The following is a 20,724-nucleotide window of genomic DNA, read 5'->3' as shown; positions in this document are numbered from 1 at the left end:
TCCACGTTAGCGATTTACGGTCAAAACTGGCCGAATGAACGAAATTGATACAAATACAAAAAATTTATGATTCAATTGGAAAGAAAAAAAATAATGACTGAATTAACACAATTATAATAGATTTAGGATTTTGCAATAATTCTTCCCGAGTTGCGTGACCCATATTAGAACTTGCTCAGTGCTCTTAGCATGAAATTTACAAGAAAAGTAATGAGATTCGATCGATCATCTAAGGTGCCATTCTCCTTTAGTTTCCGCGACAAGGCTTCCAGAACGTGGCTTTTATGCCACTCCTCGCGGACGCCAACTTCCATCCATGTGCCTCGAAAACCCAAACAAAACAAGAGCATGGCTTCCGAGTGGGATTTTATTAGTCAGCCAACTGCATTGCAGGTACTAAATAGAGCAAAATACTCACAAGTGGGCACGTTCTTACATGTTCTGTTCGGGACGCCGTACCACATCCGGACACTACTACATCGTACCAGAAAGCAAAGCATCATGGCCAGATCATACTAACTTTTCTTTAATTGAAAGACCTTAACCTCCTTCATTTTTTATATTCAAAAGGCTTAAAGGAGAAAGCAAAAACGCAATTGGTTTTGTCAAAGTAGCATTTCATTCGTATCCGCAACAAAACAGAGAAACATCGCAGTCCAACTGCTGCAACTTCAAAGCAAAATGAGATCCAGATACTAAGATAAATCATCAGAACAACGATAAAAGCCACATGTTCAAAAATAAAATCTGCGATATCTTTGAACAAAAATCGATGGCCGATCACCGACGTCTTCAACCACGAGTACACCCCGAGATCTTCATCTGTTGCTACGGGCTTTGCTATTCAGCGGCGCACTTCTAGGTTCGGTATCTCCAACACCATCACCATGCAGAATAAAAATGTTGAACAAACACAAATCCGATAGTAAGAGCGAAACCTTCACGAAATTCTTATAATCCCCTTTGAAACTAGACTTGTACGCTAACGAAATCTAAGGAAAAAGAAATCTCGAAAACATACACTAAAAGAACTCCCCGAAATGGGATAGAAGCTTCCAAATCTAAACTACATCGGAAGATAAAGGCTCCACAAATGGAAAGAAAGCAAGAAAAAGAAATAGAAAACTAAATCAGAAGAGGGAAGGGAAGGGAGAGATCTAGCTCAAACCCTCCCCTCTACAGAGATAAAGGAAGGAGCTTGGAGATGAGAGGGAGAGGAGAAAGAGAGGAGAGGAGGTGGCGGCTAGGGTAAGGGGTGGGTAACAAAAAGCCAATTCGACAACCGAAATCTATCTGACAATTCAGTAACCTATTGCCCCAAAATGGGCTAGGTTGCCACACCTCGACTGCATTTATCCACGATCTACTTCTTTAGAGGCTAGCTCATTACTTCAATTCAATTGATACAGAGCTCGTCGATCGAACTCATAGCGACTTGAGAGCGACAACGAAGGTTTTTCCTCCTTTTGTCAATGGTAGTAGGCTCCAAATATCTACCGGTATAAGATCTCGGAGGACAAACTTCACTAGGGCAAGAGGTCTTTATCGGATTTCTCACGGAAATCACGTAGGCTAAAGGATCCGCTCTTTGCTATGCACATAACTCTATGACCGGCCGCCCGATTTTCCTTAGAATCACTTTTAGGTCCAAAGGAGTTCACGAAGACCTAAGCTCTTCCTACTCTTTTGCTGGCCCCAAGATTTGGTACTTGTACGCATGACCTACATTGGAGGAGTGAGATCCAAACTCCTACCCTACAGCATACAAATAGCCATGTAGAAAGCGACAATGACGCAAATGGTCTCTAGACTTTTTGTACATATTCAATACAGTCTATGAACAATATGAAAATGTTCGATGCAATCCTTCCATTAACTTAAGATCATGGACAATATTGAACATTTTCATATTGTTCAGAGATCGAATTGAGCATGAACCAAAAGTTCAAGGGCTATATTGAAACAAATTAGAAGTTTAGGGACCACATTGCATATGAGACTAAAGTTCCCGAATCACATTGAACAAATTAAAAATTCGGAGACCACATTACAGATGGGGCCAAAGTTCGAGAACCATTTGTGTCATTTCCACCAGGTGTAGAAACTAGGCTTCTTTCTAGAGGAATCTGAGCTCATTCCTCTCTAGTCTCCATTCACGGAAAAAGCAACTTCCACACAGTATATGTATCACGAGGTGTAAACAGTGATAGAACAAAAGGACATAAACCAACTTCCATCATCATGATAAAGATACTTTGACAAAGAACACTTCTTTAGTATTTAAAAAGATTGACGAGAGCAATAGACACGGCGCTGTCACCGCCCGCTTTTTGTGGGGAATTCCCATATGGAGATCCATTCGGTGCCCCCTGAATTCACGCCTCAACCCACGCAATTCCATCATCATCATTCGTCTTCTTTTAAATCCCACAATCATTCTTCGGGCGCTCATCGTCGCTCTATATAAAGCCGCCCTCCTCCAGTTCCGCCATTGACGTGCTGCAGCTCCTCGCTTCTTCAAACAGGAAGTTTCCCAGCGTCTAGAGATAGATAGACAGAGAAAGAGAAGAAGAGGGTCAATGGCAAGGCGTCCGTACACCTCGTTCTTGGTGCTCTCCCTCCTTCTCTTGATTGCCCTCTCCAATATAGCTGAGGTGAATGTGATGCATCTCTTCCTTAGTTTTTGCCTACCCAGTTCTTGTTTCTTTGAGGATTGTTTGTTTCTCTTCTTTGTTTACAACGAATGTTAGTTTTAAGCTGATGAAATGAGTTCTTTTTTTGTTTAACTTGTTCAACTATGCAGGTTCACGGCAAGCTCAGGCCTTCAGGTAACTGAACACTCTGGCTTTTGAACACTGTACAATTTTCTGTGAAGTAATAGAAGCTTACAATGCGAAAACCTTAACTTACGACGTTGCAGATTGCCCCAACAAATGCAAGTTCCGGTGCTCGGCGACATCGCACAAGAAGCCGTGCATGTTCTTTTGCCAAAAGTGCTGCGCGAAATGCCTGTGCGTGCCTCCTGGAACTTACGGCAATAAGCAAGTCTGCCCTTGCTACAACAGCTGGAAGACCAAGGAAGGAGGCCCCAAATGCCCTTGAAGGTCGATTTGATTCGATCGAGTTCGCTCGATTTGATCGCGACGACTAGCTACTACACAGTCAATTAGGCTTGATCTACCATAGTTGCTGCAAATTCAAATTATTTATAGGATATATGCAAGTTTGCTAGTTGAATCTTTGTGTACTACTGCTATGTGTGAAGGTCACCCGGACACTTAATGAACATGTTGGGGGTGCATTTAGCTTGAATAGGTTGGCGATTCGACGTGTAATTCCGGATCATCTTTTCAGACAACCCCGGAATGAAGTTCTTTTCTTTTCATGCTTGTATTGACTTCAAAAACTAGTGCCGAGTCATTGTCTATGGACCCTAAAAGATGGATCCAACACAATGTGCTATACAATCTCTGTTTGTTGCAAACGGGAGAGACAATATATTCACCTAATGATGTTTAAGAACGAATCCGAGGATAGCTCGTAATCTCATTTGATTTCCAATACGCGAGAAAAATGGAGAAAAGCATCAAAAAAGTCCCAGACCTATCTAATAAAACCAAATGATTCTAGTTCAACTTGATTCATATCTGTATGAATGAAAATAGAACAAGAATCTTTAGATTTTTTTTTTTTTCTGGACGTTCGAAGAATACTTCTTCCTAATACAGAGATAAAACAAATATAAAACGAGATTGAAAGTTGAAGTTAAATCACATAAGATTTATGCAAGATTGAGTCAAATGACACGCATGCGAGCTTTACGCAGATTTGTTCTTGATTGCCGCTTTAGCAAATTTCTAATTCTTATGCATAGAAGATCTCTAATCCATATGCTAGGAGTGGGTAAAGTTCGTGCTGGTTGAGTCACATGCATGGCACATTCATGTGCAAGGTTTGTCCAGTAAATTTGTTTTTTGTTGTCGCTTACTTTAGCAAATCCCTAATCCTATCAATCAAATCTTTAATTTCTTATGCATATTTTGGTGATAAAATCCTTCGGCACGCGCTATTTTCACTCTCTTATTGGCTTTTGACACCTCTTTCTACCTAGAATTGATTAGTGCTTGCTTAGATTATAATATTGGAGAATAAGTTCAAAAAAAGGAAAAAGCAAACATGAAGGAAACTTTGAAATGTAATGGACGAGGAAGAAGCGGCCAGGTGAAAAAAGGTTGTTTGGAAGGGATGTCCGTGAATTTTTCTTTCAGTAAAACTGAAAAAGAAAAGAAGAACAAGAAAAAAAGGAAAGACATAATCTAAAATTAACAGTAAGCCCCCCAAGGGATAGTACAGTCAATAAATACGACAGGGAGTGTCAGGAGCTAAATAAGAGGATGAAAATAGCACGAGCCAACTGAGCATAAGTAATCGAAAACTGTACATTAAATAGAGTATAGGTAATCATAGAACAAGAAAACTGTATATAAACGAAAATTCAATGAACCTCAAACTCTAAATGGAGCTAGAATTGCCAACTGAGCATCTGCTGGACAATTACATCTTTCTACCAAAATCTCCAAGCAGCAATGTACCAATATTTCTCACTAAGAGCCTCTCTTTAACAAACGAGAAAATAGAAAAATCTTTGCCTACAATCGCTCGCATGTCAGATTGTATAAATACTAGAAAACCCGAGCATTAAGTTGCACATCACAACAAGGCATTGATCATTTTACAGTTCCTCCACCTGAACCGAGAACCCACACCGGCATCGTTTGGTCCTCACCGAGCTTTCCTCGTCGAAGCTTTCGTCTTCTTTCACGAATACATGCTCATGGTCCCCTGTTTGTGCCACCGATGCAGCATTGGCAAAAGTATTTGGTTGCTCGGACCCAGAAGTCTCGGTCGCATTCCTGATAACTTGTGTACTTGACCCTTCCTTCGTCTCTGCAGAGTCAACGGGCTGTGTTGACGGCAAACCATCCTTGCTGTAGCGGTTGTTCAACCTTTGTCGAGTTACAATGGATGAGAGAAGCTGATACCACCGAGAAGTAGCTTCTGCTTCATTCCTTTTCCTTTCTTCAGCCCTTCTTCTCTCCTCTCCTTCCGCATATGCCTACGAAACAAAGTCACAAACTCTTTTAGGTAGCTATTTCAATCATCTAGTACTTTAGGAAATAGAGATAACTCATCAATGTTGAGAATAGTCAATGATAAGCATCAGATGAGAAATTATACACAATAATACTCTCGCATAGTGTATACTTACTGCTGCATTACCAACACCCAGTCACATGGAGGGAAAACCAAATATGGATGTCTAAAGAGAACAGCAGAAATGCAATATTGCTCTGACAATAAAGACCAAACGATAGATACAATGAAAACAAGTATATAAACTAAGGGAGAGCTAAAAGAAACTTATTTTAAAAAGCTAATTCTCAAAATGTTACAATGTACAAATGAAAAGTAAAGTTTACCTCCAATATTACATCCTTGAACTCAGAGCACACCACAATTCCCTCATAAACTGGCGTTGCTCGCCCATTTCTGAATTCAAAGCCGACCATAGCTGTTGCATAATCGATTTCTAACCTCTTTGCCACAGCAAATATCCTCGGCAGCCTCAAGTGCACAGTCCCTGGTGGGAGGCATTTGTCAGACCAGACATCCACTTGGCCCCGCTCATTCTACAGGTCAGACACGCAGAGCACAGTCACTGAAACATTTGTGTCTAATTCTCTGCATTAGTTTAAAACCAAACACTCTAGGGGTAATGAAAGGGAAAAAAAAAGACATAATCTAAGAAATCTGAAACCAGACTGATTATACAAAGTAAGTATGAGAGAAGCCACTCCTTCCTTCATGGTAAGCTTCCAACGCCATTCTGAAAATAAGCCTATGCCGTTCTGAAGCACTATCCTCCCCAATCCCAAAAAAAAAAAAACCAAAGCCCTTTTCTTTCATATATTTATGGGTGGAACCTCCCACAACAGCTAAAAACTTAGACGGGAGAAAAAGTGAGCACCAAACATGATTTAAGTGCACATGCACGTACTTGTACATGTGCAGGTCCAGTGCATGCACACACAATGCACTACTATGCCTTCCTTTACTCCATCAACAGCACCAACCCGTGGATGAAAGCTTGCAGAGAAAAAGATAACCTCGCATGCCTCGCAATAATCAATAACAATCAACTATTGACAAAGATTTAGCAGAAAGACGTCTCTCCTTTTGAATGTCAAAGTTTAGGTAACAGTTGGTTAAGTTACTAGTATACTTCTATCTCTTTCCTTTAGCATCCAAAGTATCAAAACAAATGCTTTTAAGTCAAACTTTGCAGTAGCTCAACATAACAGATTCATACAACCAACAAAAAGAAAAAAGAAAAAAACAAAACAGATTCATAGCAGACTACAAGCAGACTCTGAAATTTGCTTGCAGAATCGAAGCAAATGCAGGCTTAAGCTTTCATTTATTATGCAAACGTGGTGAACTTCGCAATTTGGTGCATCACAAGTCACAACGATATCATAGCCAACTCACCTTCGGAACAATCCCATTTACCGCAGGAGGGAGTTGCAAAGGTTCAGTTTGCCATTTTCCATATAATTCTACATTTCCTTCAGAATTATCTTCTAGAAATTCATCAGACTCCCGATTTTTCCCTCTGTTAGCCTTTCTGGATCTCTTCAACACCTACACAAGAGATAAATCATGCAGATAAGCTACAAACTTGTTTCACAGATTGCAGTCACTGACAAATCCGATGACATAATGCAGACCTTTATAGGCAGCTCATCATCCTTAATTTGTAAGCCTTCACGCAGCCATTTTTCTTTGGTCTTGAGCGTTTGCACCGAAGCCCGAGGATAAACAGGATAACCAGAACAGAATCCCAAAAGTGGATCCTTTGGATGAATTATTTGGCACTTAGTAAGCCATCTTTCAATCGCGTATAGCTGATGGCTTCTATAAGCCTGCGAATGAGAACACATCTTCCATCAGAAACGAATTCATTAAATTGGTAATAATAATTTTACTATTATAGATTTTTAAAATCTATCCTTCAAGAAAAGAAAGTTTTAGATCTTTTAACGGAATAAGCTTTTCAATGAATTCAAGACATGATCTCATAAAAGAATCCCACCCCGCCCCAAGAAAAGACAAATAAACAGAAAACAAGAGTAAAAAGGAATGAATGTCAAAAAATTTCCATTAGTGTTTTAAATAATAACCAACTTAATATTGTGCAAAATTCTGACAAAATAAATAAATAAATATTGTGCAAATCAAAAGATGGAATCATTACATACCTGTTGATTGGTTGGAAGAGGCTCACTTAATGCCCTGGTCTCCAACTCCTTATCCTCAAGAGAGCTTCTTGTCATTACAACAGAACTTTCTTGAGGACATTCTCGATCCATTCTCTCCCATTCATGCTCAGACAAACCTGAGACTGCCTTTTTAGGCGAATAGTTATATCCTACAAGATAGTAGAGGAAGCAACTAGACTTAAGGTCAAACTTCCACCCATTTCAAGAACAAGCTTGAATTTGGGGAATGGACAATACCTCTAGTTGCTCTTAACTCCACTTCCCGACATTGTTCCGGAGGTAAATCCACGATCGCGCGTGATTCTGTTGCCTCTTCAGGCAAGTATATATCTCCTACAAGATTGCACATGATGTGATCAGACTCAATGCATTTATAGTCCCACCCATTTCTAAAACATAAATTTGAACTTGGAAATGGATGATACCTTCAGTTGCCCCCGACTCCAATTCCCTTAGTGGTGCCAACACTGCATTCCACCAAACTGAATCCACACGTTGCGATGCTATCCTATGCCATCTCAGACAATACCTGTTTTCAAATCAAATACCATTCGTCATAACTGCTCATTGTCAACTAACTCTTAAGGCATTAAAATAATAATACAATTCCATCACAAACAAGCGTAGAAAGATAACAAATGAGGTGAGGCGCATTTCCATTATGTACATCTTAGAGTGTCGCCTAACAAGTGCACATCAGAAGTTTAATGTGATTCGTCTGTACATCAATCATCAATCAACCACCAAATGTCGGGTGTACATCTTAGTGTGTCGCCTAACGTGAAAGTGCACATCAGAAGTTTCACATGATGCGCCTGTACATCAATTGTCAGTCAACCACCAAATGTGAGTTTCTGATTTTATAGTAGCATCAACAATAGAATTTCAATACAGAGTTAAGACAACAGGCAACCGCTGGATGTATCATCACTGAACAGCTAGTTGTTTGCTTTAGGAATATGCTGATTGAATGCTGAGACTCTGATTACAAGCATCACAGGTGGGGACATCCATGTGCAGGTAGAAAGTGAAATAAATGTTTCCATCTATTTGTCCCTTTAGGTATCTCGATCTTTATCTATAGTACACATATGCAGACACATTAAAAAAGATAACAGTCCGAAGATAACATAGCGAGAGAAAAGAACCTGCGAGTTACATCTTTCGCCCCATTACCAGCAAAAGCAACTGCGTATCTCAAAGATTTCTTGCATGCAAAGGTAACTGCTTCTACTTTATGCTCCCCATCGATAACATTGGTGACAGCATCAACATGCACCCATTTTCCAGTCGACTTCTCCCTACTGCAATAGACCTCGGCCCAATAGAGAGGACAGCCAACTCTGCTTGCTCCAACTGCTGTTGAAATTACCTGGGATGAAGCCAGCGATTCCTGGGACGAAGCTGGACCTTCTTCACCTCGAAGTCTTTTCAATCTTTTCAGCAGAAAAGATGAGTCGCCAACCCCTGGGTCAGCATTATTCTCGCAAACTTCGAAAGTTGTTGCTAAGAGAGCCATTTCCAACTGCATCTCAAACTCAGCGTCCCCTTTACTTTTGGATACCGCAGAAGTTTTCGCATCACTCGTTCCGGCTATCTCCATGCAAGCTAACAAATCAACTTGGCATTGTCACATGATATTCACAACAAAATGGTAGGTGAATTGAAGTTCTAACTCAATAAATATCTGTTTACTTTGATGTGAAAGATCATGAGAAATTCCAGAGTCAACTCTTTCCTCCTTAAATAAAACCGATCCAACAGAAGATGTAGAAACTTGATTAGGCTTAGCAACCATAGGCGTCGGAGAATCAAACATTTCCTTATTCGCTTTTTGAACCTTTTCAGGACCATCAGATTCGGTACGTTCTGGTTTTAAAGAGATGACATCCAATACAGAAACAAACCTGAAAAGACAATTCCAAGTAATTTGTAGTTGTCCAAAATTGAATATGATTTCAGTTAAATACGAGTCAACCAAAGGAATGCAACACAATCAAGCAACAAAAGAAAGACCCCAGATTTTTAGTAGTTGTATTTCTCAATATAGAAGGGCTGTTATGGGTAAAAATATTATTACCCTTCTCAAGAAAGTGTCGCACATAGCAATTTCCAGGTAACTTATTCTTGCAGAGTAAAGAGCACACAACTCCACCCTCAGAATCCATATGATGACCATAAACACACAACCTAACTGTTTTCTAATGTCGTGTCGACTTTACTATTAAAATGGGTCCTCAGGACTCCAATTTCATGTGGTATTGATACAAAACTTGCGAAATCAATCACTTCAAAGTATTCAGCCATGAAAACGATTATCCTTTGGGATAAGCACCAATCCACCATATGCCACATCATCAATATCTTATTTTCCATTGAATTGACTATAGGATATGATCTTTTATTACTACAAGAGTTTGGAGAAGGGTAGACCTCCTTCATCCCCAACAATAAATATGTCACACAGAAGCAGATAATTCATTATTCAACTAGAACATTCAATTGGTATGAAGAAGTTCAATCACCTCTGCCACTCTCATCACCGCTCAAAGTTTAATAGCTATGGTGTCGCATGCTTCTAATGTTTTATGTTCCTAGTCTAGATGAAAAGGACCACACCCAAGGAGCATATGGGTACCACATAAGTACAATTCGAAAAGCAATGGTTTACACCAGAAAAGGTGATTTTTTAATTGATTGCAAAAGTTAAAGTCATCTTGTCTGAATTATAGGTTGCAAATGGCAGGCACCCTCTTGATGGCCTTCAGTGAATTTATGCAAAAGATATGCGTGCTATAAAAGAGGATAGGAGATATTGCAAAACATACCGGGCTGTAAATTTCAGAGCTCTAAACAATGCAACAGTTAATGCAGCAATCTGCCAAAAACAAAAGTCAGAACAACGAAACTTTTCTACTATAAGAGACCACTTCAATTAATTTGGAGCTCAGCGAGCATGCCATTGAAGGTGTCCATTGATTACACTAAAGGTAAAGTCTTGAATGCCCCAGATATTTCAGAAAACAAGAGGAGTCCCTTGTCATAACTATTCTGCGACCACCAATATAAAAAAAGTGAACAGGTTCTTTAAAATTGTGCAACAATTAATAGAGTCTCACGACATGTGAACGCGGTAAAAAGTTTAGATCACCTAGAAAACATGTCTACCAGAACAACAGCAAATTAGTAATGCCACCATCCACTTTAGAAAGCACACATGCACTTGGACATACCGACAAATGCACACGAGCCAACAGAGATGAACAATATGCACACAATAAATGCATGCCAATCATTTTATATCCATGATCCCACAATTAACATTAGCACGTGAATTGCCAGGGCATAAAAAATCCCAAGCTCTTCAGTGTTAAGAAATCAATAATCTACCTCTTCCGAAGTCCCTTCTCTTGTTTCAAGAGCATGTGCCAAAGCAGAATCAAAACATTTCTCGGCACTTGTTGATTCCCTAACTCTGAAGAAGCCATGAAACTGGAAAATTCATAGCGATGAAGAGACAAAATTAACGACCAATATAAAGTGCAGTAAAGAACCTCCAGTTCAAATTAAAAAATGGAATAATAAACGAAGCATACCCAATGCACAAGACGTGATAAATCCATCTTGGTAACTTTTCTGATTTCTGATATGTGCTCCATCAAGCGTCTCGGTAGAAGGGAAAGTAAAGAAGCCTACCAAATTAACCATTTTCCGCATTAAGAACACATTACAATTGGTTCCACTTTCACAACTAAAAGTAGAAGACGACAAAACAGATTGTTATCTGAAAGGTAACACTATAGAAAGTTGCAACTTTTTGAACTTAAGGACACCTGAACATATATAACCGGCAGCCTACTTCTCCGATTTGGAAAACATTATTAACATAATGTACAAAGTAAATTTTGTGGCCTTAACAAGATCCCAAATCAGCAAATGGATAGTTATGCCCGACGCTTCTGCTTCTCCATGTATCTAGCACATCATACATAAATGCTTCCCACATTTTGAAGGTTAATAATGGACATCCCTTGATAAGTTTATCCAAGCCATGTTACCATCAACATAATGTTCTAAATCAACTGAAACCATAAAAAAGCAATAGAACACAGGTTGAAAAACGGAGTTAATTTCAGGCTCAAGCAGCCTAAATTACCATTTATCAGATCCGCTAACTATTACCTAAATGAAAATTTTTGCGGAAAATGAGAATGAAACCAATTCAGTAGGACTTGAACACATTGTATGGTTAAACTTCAAATCACGAATTAAATGCCTAAATAGAAAATCCTTGAGCTTTCACAACCTAGGAGTACTGCTACAAAATACAAACCCACCATTTGAGATCTCTTATCTTTTTACCAAAATCATCTGACCTGTTAAAAACTCGCAACCTCTTCTGGTTATCCCGCACTTGAGAGAACTCCAAAAAGTTTCTTCACTAAATTACGACCAAAATCCGACCCAAAAAAAAAAAAAAAAATACGACCAAATGTAAATGTATTCAATGAGAGGGAACTTTCACACCAAAGGATAAGTAAATCAGAAAGCCTGCTGATTTTAAAGTTTAAGGTAACATAAACTGAAATTAAATTTGTAAAAGTTTTCCACGTCACTTGTAGGGGCTTATAATGGCTTTTGCAGAGTATTTCTACCTGATAGCATATAATTTTTGGTTGAATTTTTGTAATGAACATGGAGGTCTAGCGTTCAACTCACTCCAAGCCCTATATTTGTCTCCCAATATAATCATTTTCCACACTTAATAAGAAACCAAATCCAAGCCTGCGGGTGAGAGAAAGAGCTAAAGCATTTACATACAAAAACAGGCCATCATCTAATAGCTTAAGCTTTTAGATCTCTCATATGGAAGCGCCTATATACCAAGTACAACTTAACTCCCTAATGTTGATTACAGTGAAAACAATGTATCTTAAAAGATTTGCATCCAAAACTGCACTGAATCTCTATACTCCAGGCGTTAAACTCATAAATCGGAAAAGCTTGACCACATGGTTGGGGTGAGTATCGTGGACGCTACACTCAGGTGCGTCTTTGCATTCTTTTTCCCTCACCATGCTTCAACATCATGTGTTTCTTACATTGCTAGGTGCCGAAACTTATGATTCTAAATAATTTTGAGGTCTACATCCTCAGAATAATCAGATGCTTCTTTATTCCTTTGTTTTTTTCACCCATTTAAGTTCGCATCACTATCACATCAAGTTATATCTTTTCCCCTTCTGGACCTAACTTCTACTCATAAAAAATGATCACTAGACATAACATTGACTACATTAAAGAACACGGGCAAATTGCTGATTGCGTTAATTAAATTCTGCTCCAAATATGCAGGAAAGTTGGTGCATTGCTTTTGCTGCAGTCAGTCACTGAAAATTGACACTATTTATTTATCTCTTCAGTCAATTTCTTCTGCCATGCTTTTCTATTCTGTTGCCTAAACCCTCTCAGAAAATTTCATTAAACACAAACTCAACCCCTGCAGTTCAAACATGTTCAACCATCTCTGAATAATCTGAGTGTAACTGTACATTTGACAACAATATCTATACATCAAAGTTCTTCGAATGTGCCAATGGTACTCTACCGAATTCCGAAACAAAAGTTGCACCTATTTGGTTGAGTGATTATTTTATACACAGCAGAAGCATATGGACATGTAATCTCACACAAGAGAGGAATATTTGAATATACAACTAAATACGATCCTCAGAAATATCTATGAACTTCTATTATTACTAAATACTGTAACGTATTTTGCATGTACAAGCCAATGCACGTGCAGCGAAATGTTAGAAAGATTTTTTTTCCTACCGCTGCAATGAGACATCTAATAACTATTCCCCACCCACAAAAGGAAAAAAAAAAAAAACTTTAGAAAGAAACTGGCAGAAACAACAAAAGGAGCATCAGTCTCTGATGTCTGCAAAATAACAAGGAGTCAGAAAAAACATGACGACAGTCAAGGAAACCCTATGGGTAACTGTATTGACAAACTTCTTTGATTGCAGTGATCTATTCATTGTGATACTCGATACATAGTTAAACAGCGAAACATCCACAAAGGAAATTCCAGCCAAAATCTGTGCTGAAACACAACCTGAATAAGAGGATCATCACAAGCTCTGTCAATTAACCTCCCGCGTGCTAGCAAACAAAGTAAATGAACTTTATGCTGTAGTTCAGCCGATTCCTGCCACATTGTAGATATTCAAATTATGGAGCAGATAACTGCAATTTCAAAAGAAAAAAAGAAACCAGTTATAGCATATAATTTCGTCCGCTAGCTAACCAACTTTGACTACCTTCTCTTCAGCAGAGGCGCGACAAGGAGGCTTTCGTCGAACCAAATCAGGAGAGTGAGAAAATTCAACAGTCACCCCATTAACACAGCTTTTCCTGGATTCCATGACTTGAGCCGAGCCATCTTCCCAGTCAGAACCATCCATGTCTTCCCCCGAGAATGAAGGAGAGCAACCTCTTTCATTAACTTCTGCCTCTAGGCCACTATCTGCCTGACCACTTTCACCACCTGGCTCACCATTTCTTTTCTCCTCGAGCTCTCGCTGTCAAGCACAAGGAGTCAAAAGAATCACGGTTAGTACTTGACCCCCAGAGCTGAACACTGAACAGCTTTATGTATTTCCTAAAGCTTCCTATTAGCTGTTGGGTGTAAAGCATTTAATGTACCGGAAAAAAGGTATACTTACCTGTCTACTAGATTCAGGACATTGATTGAGAGAGTCATCTGTTTGCTTCTTCCTCGACGATCCATGTCGACCGGCCGTTCTTGGAAGTCTTTGGGCAGCTCGCTGCGACGCCCGAGGCTGAGCATGACTCTCTGAAAATGCAGCATAAATAACATAGGTATTGCAATTAATCTCCTCCCTAAATCTTCAGGTCAAATACCGTTAGAAGGCTAAGCTAGCGGCAACAAGAAAAAACATGATCAAGCAAAGACATTCCCACAAGGCACTTAGTTTTTCCCCCATTTCTACTTGAGAGACTCGGATTGTCCAACTCAGTGCTTTGACAGTTTAATATCTGTTCTATAATAAGCCCGAAATGTCAAAATTCTTTTTCCACTTCTTTGATTGCATGACAACCTACTGATTCTCAAAATTGATACCACAAGAAGCTTCTCTCTCTCTCCAGCATCTGTGATGAACTCAGCGAAACTATGCCAAGCAATGCCAACTGAACTAATACCACCAAACTAGCGACCAAAAAGACAAATAATAACACCACCAAACTGAACCAAAACATTCCTTGAACTACGCAGGCAACTGAGAACCTAATGCCTAGCGGTATCGAATGCAGTCACCATTTCAACTCCTGTGCAAGGGAAAACAGACACCAAATTTCACATTTTTTTGGTTCTTAAAACCCGATGATCATCCCACTAACCAAGACGAGCACTTGAACACGCAGAGACAATTGACCCAGAAACCAAAGTGCAACATGAGAATGACAACACGAGAAAGAAATGATTTTGACTCGAAAATGAACAACGATCACTTGCCTGGATTCCTTCGTTTCCATAACCTTCGAGGTGCCATTTTTCTCCACTGATCTTCGTCGAGAGAGAGGGAAAGCGAGAGCGAGAGGGGAGTGTATGTGGTGTGGGTGTGTGTTTTGTAACGTCGGGAGGGAGGGAGTTGCTTTTGGCGGGCGAGAAGTGGCAATTTTACCGACAATCCGGGCCAAGTGACGAGGAGATTATCTCTCTCTCGCTCGCTTTGTCGGTCTACTCTCTCACTCTGTAATAACCCGTTCCGTCAGAATGTGAAAACTGTGATTCATCAGATGAAAACACGTATATCTGTGTTTCATTAAAATGATGGTGGCCAACATACAAGATTTTTTTTTACCAAAGAGACAAAATGACACGAATCAGAATTGAATTTCCAGCCCCGACTCTGTTTCCTTAAAACAAGCAATATCTTAGTCAGATTTTGTAGTGCATTTGGGGACAAAAATCTGGTATTTACTAACATCCCCTTCGGGAAAATATGTATTTGCACCCGTCCATTGAACTCTCGAATTTGCTGACTGGATGCTTAGATGGCTTGCCATGTAAGACCTCCTGAGCCTGAACCGGTATGCTGTTCATTTCTTAGGATAGTGACAGCAGAGTGCTCCTTAGAACTTTGCATTGATTGTTCAATTTGGTACCTATCGTTTAATATCGTAGATGTTAATTACCATAATAATCTGGTTTTCGCAACTCCTCGGGCGGCCTGGTTAGGCAATTTGGTAAGCAAAATCTTATATGGAATGGCTGTGACATAGCTGCTTCCTTGGTGAGAGATTTGATGACAATCTTCAGGGAGAGAGAGGAGAAAAAGGAAAGTGAATTTCATGGAAGTGTTGGGCAGTAAAAAACCATTACAGAGAACTCAAACTTTTTGATGGGTTCAGGAAAACAGGATTCACCTCCATTCTAGATCTTTTAACACAGTTGATTTGCAACTGATTTGCTTGATTAACTAGATAAAAGAAACGTAAGTCTCGAGAACATTCTTTAGATTAACCCAATCAAAGTACTCGTTAGCTGTTCAAATGGAATCAAATACGGCGTAACTACCCGGGTTAAACTTATCTGAATCATACGTCCTAAGTTTCATAATCAAGTGAAAAACTTTTGAGCTGACTTTAAGAGTTAAAACTAAGTGGAGAAAAACACAATTTTGTACATCATGGATGAGAAATGCTAATATATACTAACGAATGTACCAATTTTATTTAATAAATGATGTTAATAGTGATTATTGACGAGTAAAATGAACCATAGGAGCTAACGGTTTAGGTAGCTAAACAGAACACACCAAATGTGAAGATCATTTTCAATGATGAACCCAGGCACCATTCCTCCAGCATCACTTCTCTAAAGGTATTGCAACCACCTAAAGTATGGTAAATGAGTTCACCTTATCCGTCACAGCCGATTCACTCTCTGTAGAATGCTATACAGCGAAAAAAAGAAGCGGCAAGAAAGAAGTAACAACGACGAGAGGCCGAACAGCCGTAAAAGAATCATTGAGAATCTAAGGATCACGAGCTGCAGAAGGATTCTGCAGAATCCTGTTCCCGCCAAAAGGACAAGTTAATACGCCCCCATAAAAATGAAAAGGATAGATCCAATGAAGGACGCGCCCCGGAAAGCAAAGTCCGGAGAAGAAGAATGCCCGAAGCGCTACGTTGGGTCATTTGTTTCTCTCTTAAGACTTAGCTTCCCTGATTTATCTCTCTTCATGACCTTCTTGACAACTTCATCCCAATTGGTCCTCGCATCGTGAGGCCTGGCTTTGTCATCCAGGACGACATCAGCAGACTTTTCTTCCCGTGAAGGCTGCGACTTTTCCTCTTGAGGATTTGAATCTGGGTTTTCCTCGTCCAGAGAGGTCACGGCATGGGGAATGTTTAAGCTCACTGCTCTTTCCAGTGCATCTTTATGTTCCTTCTCTATCGTCCTCAACCTCTCGATCTTTTGTATGCTTGGAGCAGTTGTTACGGTCTTGGCACTGCTTTCCCTCATTCTCTGTCACAGTCAATTTGAGTTGATCTATCATCTCAACATGCTACATATTTACATACACTCTTTTAAGAATCAAAGAGCAACAAGAATAGACAGATTCAGGGTAAGTTAAGAATCACTGTGAACCAGAGGAATACCAAGTTAGCCTCACTTACTTGCAAAGCCTTTTCTGCTTCTCTTTCTATCCATATAATTCCATGATCAGATGTGGCATTACAAGATAAGACGATATGCTCGAATCTCCCATCAACCGGAATAGCAGTTCTTACTTCTGGAGGAAACCTCCCACATCTGCACATACAGAGAAGTGAAAAACGAGGGTAAGACACTCAAGTTTAAGTTTTCCTTCTGAAAAAAGAAAGAACCATTTTACCATTCCATTATTCTTCTTTTTCTCATACGACTGCTACAAAAGATAAATAAATGAGAACGACTTTCACTTTCCCCAATCAAAATGAGTGGAAGTCAATCAATTCCCGCAATACTACAATTGCTTAGAGAACAAAATAAATGCAATCACTAAGTCCGCAAAAAGATATGTAAATATGATGAAAACACCTAATGACAATCAAACAAATCCAATTCATTGAAGATGCAAGGTGAAAAAATGGTTTTCCAAACTCCAGGTATGTAATGGATTACTAATCAAGACTTCAGCTCCTTAAATTCTCAAAATTTACAGAGAAGATGACACTGCCATTTCCTAATTGGTCGTCTAGCCCAGCGATGGCAGTTACAAGAGAATATTTGCACAAACAAGCTAGAAAACATATTAAAATTGAGAAGAAAAAAAAAACTAATAATTTGCACCACGTAATATAAACATAATAACGGATCCCATCCCCCTGTATTTCCCTAATCACTCTTCACATCCTGAGACTAACATCTTTACTGTTGCTTGTCAGTTTAACTATTAGCAACACATTTACAGAGTTGAAGACATCAATACAGAGCATGTGACTGAGAGTGCTAACAATCTCATAGTAATAGGTCCTCGAATGTAAGGACATTCCTTAGTTTCCGACAGTCAAAGGTCATCGCGGAACATTTTCTTGTTTACATTAACGACATCCAAATTTAATTATAACATTCTCTTACAGCTACCTAACGTTGTCTAAATAGATAATCCAAAGTGTTAGTCAATCCACAAACTGTAGAATATGAACTGTGATTCTTGAAAACAGGGATACAGAGTGTGAGTATACTACACCATAGGATGAAGATTTTAATTTTGCCTAAACGATTTCAAGCAAAGAGATGCTGATTAAAAGAAGCCTTTGATACATAAATTCTCCAAGTCCCTTACTCAGCTTAGTTTTGAGACCAAAAGCGTGCCAAGATCTTTCTACCCTAGCTAGCTCAACATCTACACATGTTTTCTTGTAATGCAATACATTAAGTCTTGCAATATCCCTACTGTTTTGATACCTGCAGAATTTTCTTTCTACAATATGATACATTCTTCCAGGTGCATAAAGTCTCCTCGGGTCTCTGAGCTTCCTACCCTCCGGTACAAACGTGTCCCTCAGGCAGACGGCAAACAGTAAGCATGGCAAGCTGTCCAAAGCACCAAGGCCTGGATTAAGAAATGATGATGACAACTCACTCCAGGAGGTCTTTAGGAACACACAAAAGAAAGAAAGATGAGCCATAGCATAAATTGTAACACAACTCACCAGAAAATTGACTTGAAAATATCCTCCAACGGAGTAGCAGTTCGTGGTAAAAAATCATCCTGGACAAACAAGATGACAACAGGATCATTTTACAGAAAAAGAAACCTCGGTAACTACAGAAGAGCATTGCCTTTGTTCAAACGCCTATAGAGGAAACGCACATGCAGTTGCTTAATGACATTCCTCCAATTTTAAAGGTCTCTTTCCTGCGTCAATTCCTTAAGGTAAAGCCGAATCCCACATCATACTACCTAGGATGAAAAATATTAGTAGATGATCTATAGGAAATTATTTAGAATTCAGATCAACCTCTTGCTTGTATCTAAAAAGAACGAATTGTTTATCCACCACCTATGTAGTCGGGATCAGGATGACAAGAGCCACCAGACAACAAACAAACATATCACTCTGTTAGCTCCAGAGTTTTCTCAAGGGATTCATCGCGACGTTCTAGTTTAGTCAGAAAATTACCTCTGAGTTGCCAGAAAAACTGCCTAGGCATACTTTAAGGCAATAACTTCTATTCACGAAGACATAAACATAAGCTTCTAACTTACAAAGCCTAGTATGATTACCATTTTTTATGATACCCAAAGTTAAAGTTGGACTACCAGAAACTGCATTCAAATAAGAGAGTGAACAACGAACAAGAAGAAGAAGAAGAACAGAACTCCGGAATTTGGCTAAAGACATAACAGCAACAACCACCTAGAGTCAACAGCCGAACTGAGTCAGAGCTACACGCTGAGTGAAGTTTCCAACAGTTCAAGCAACATTGACTTATTGCACAGTCAACCAAAAACCAAATCATTAGATCTTTGAACCACCCAATTACCTGCAAGATTATAGAGTGAATCACGTCAGCATACTTCACCGCCAAATTAAGCGACATACACCTCGCCGGAGCCACCGCGTAACACCGCACTTTACTCCGCGGAACTCCACCCAGATTATCCCCATGGTTGGCCACGATCACCGCCAAGAGAGAAGCCACGCCGGACCCGAGGGAATGCCCCGCAAAAAGCATGTCGTAATTCGACCCGTTCTCCACCCACAGCCTCTTCAACGTCTCCGACTCCTCATTCAACAGCCAAATCGCGGACTTCCACAGCCCGTGGTGGACGTAGCCCCCGTCAAACATCTGCATGCCGAGCCGATTGTCCAGCAGGAGCTGGTAGTCGCTCTCCTTGACGAGGTTGAGACCGCGGATCGCGAGGACGATCTCGCGGTGGTCATGGTCGACGTAGATGATGTAGGGCGGGGCATGGCCGAGGGTCTGCTCGTAGGTGACGCGCTTCACGAGCCAGTCGGGGTTGAGGCGGTAGCCGCCGGAGGGGGGGAACTTAGGGTGGCGGAGATCGGGCTCGTAGACGGCGAGGATGAGGCGGCAGACGCGGGGGACGGGCTCGAACTCGTCGGGGGTGGCGGGGGGCCACGTGGCGCTGTCGTCGGAGCCGACGTAGGTGCAGCGCTTCCAGACCCACCGGGAGAAGCCCAGGATCACCACGCACTCCACGCCGCAGGAGACCGACATGGCAGGTCGAGGAGACTCCGGCTCCCACTCCCGGTTTATTGATTTCTTTCAACCGCCGCGATCGAAGAAGGAGATGGTGCCGACGTCGGCGAGTTTCGACGTCAGGGCAATGAGGGATGGAGGTGGAGGCGGCTGCGGGCGTCCGGAACACGGAAAGGTCGCATCTTTTATCGTGTTCAGCAAAGGGAGAGGTAATGGGGGTCTTCCTTGATTCTCGAAATGGAAGAGGCTAGCTCTTTCGCTTTTTAGCTGACTCTGGATCTGTGCTCTTGCTTTTTGCTCAGTGATGGTGGGTCGCTCGCTCGTCTCTGTCTTTCTTGTGCTTTGTGGGTGATGTGGTTGATGATTTCCAGATCATTGTGGTGCTTTGCTTTGCTTAGTTGCTTTGCTTGATCGACTGTAACGTCACAGGGTGTCAAAGGGGACAAAGAAGATGCTTAGCCCCTCTGTGTTAAGACGCGTCACAGCCGTGGTCATGTCGTGTTCTTCTTTTTTGTCCTTTTTCATTGATGCTAGTTTTTTTTTTTTTTTCCTGATTTTATCTTATTTTATTCTACTTTACAAGTGTGCTATTTGCCGTGTTGGAGGTTGTGAAACCCTTCTCCCTTTTCACGC

At 40.4% G+C, this 20,724-nt stretch overlaps 3 protein-coding genes across 4 annotated transcripts; 1 reads left to right on the top strand and 2 right to left on the bottom strand.

The window, feature by feature from the left end:
• Positions 1 to 2,465: 2,465 nt before the first annotated feature.
• LOC115735478 (protein RSI-1-like) lies at positions 2,466 to 3,407 on the top strand. The gene is made up of 3 exons (XM_030666737.2): positions 2,466 to 2,654; positions 2,804 to 2,828; positions 2,921 to 3,407. Exons 1-3 carry the CDS (start codon positions 2,580 to 2,582, stop codon positions 3,100 to 3,102), a joined length of 282 nt encoding a protein of 93 aa, XP_030522597.1. The 5' UTR covers positions 2,466 to 2,579; the 3' UTR covers positions 3,103 to 3,407.
• Positions 3,408 to 4,469: 1,062 nt separating this feature from the next.
• Positions 4,470 to 15,484, bottom strand: LOC115735471 (DNA repair protein RAD4). Its single transcript, XM_030666725.2, has 16 exons — positions 14,884 to 15,484; positions 14,072 to 14,202; positions 13,667 to 13,927; positions 13,462 to 13,554; positions 10,937 to 11,032; positions 10,731 to 10,832; positions 10,169 to 10,218; positions 9,036 to 9,247; positions 8,489 to 8,948; positions 7,766 to 7,869; positions 7,578 to 7,673; positions 7,320 to 7,489; positions 6,789 to 6,983; positions 6,550 to 6,702; positions 5,481 to 5,690; positions 4,470 to 5,116 (listed from the first exon to the last, which is right to left on the bottom strand). The coding sequence occupies exons 1-16, from the start codon at positions 14,918 to 14,920 to the stop codon at positions 4,733 to 4,735; spliced, it is 2,754 nt and encodes a 917-aa protein (XP_030522585.1). The 5' UTR covers positions 14,921 to 15,484; the 3' UTR covers positions 4,470 to 4,732.
• Positions 15,485 to 16,080: 596 nt separating this feature from the next.
• On the bottom strand, positions 16,081 to 20,494 carry LOC115735813. 2 transcript variants are annotated; one of them, XM_030667234.2, is made up of 5 exons: positions 19,411 to 20,488; positions 18,576 to 18,634; positions 18,328 to 18,456; positions 17,055 to 17,190; positions 16,081 to 16,902 (listed from the first exon to the last, which is right to left on the bottom strand). In XM_030667234.2, exons 1-5 carry the CDS (start codon positions 20,107 to 20,109, stop codon positions 16,558 to 16,560), a joined length of 1,368 nt encoding a protein of 455 aa, XP_030523094.1. In that variant the 5' UTR covers positions 20,110 to 20,488; the 3' UTR covers positions 16,081 to 16,557. The 2 variants fall into 2 exon arrangements, with proteins under 2 accessions (XP_030523094.1, XP_048129566.1); XM_048273609.1 differs by having other exon boundaries at positions 16,819 to 16,961; positions 19,411 to 20,494.
• Between the last annotated feature and the right edge of the window lie 230 nt (positions 20,495 to 20,724).

Source organism: Rhodamnia argentea, chromosome 2, assembly GCF_020921035.1.
Source record: "Rhodamnia argentea isolate NSW1041297 chromosome 2, ASM2092103v1, whole genome shotgun sequence".
Lineage (NCBI taxonomy): Eukaryota > Viridiplantae > Streptophyta > Magnoliopsida > Myrtales > Myrtaceae > Rhodamnia > Rhodamnia argentea.
Note: the sequence above shows the minus strand (reverse complement) of the source record. Positions and strands in the feature narration are given on the sequence as shown.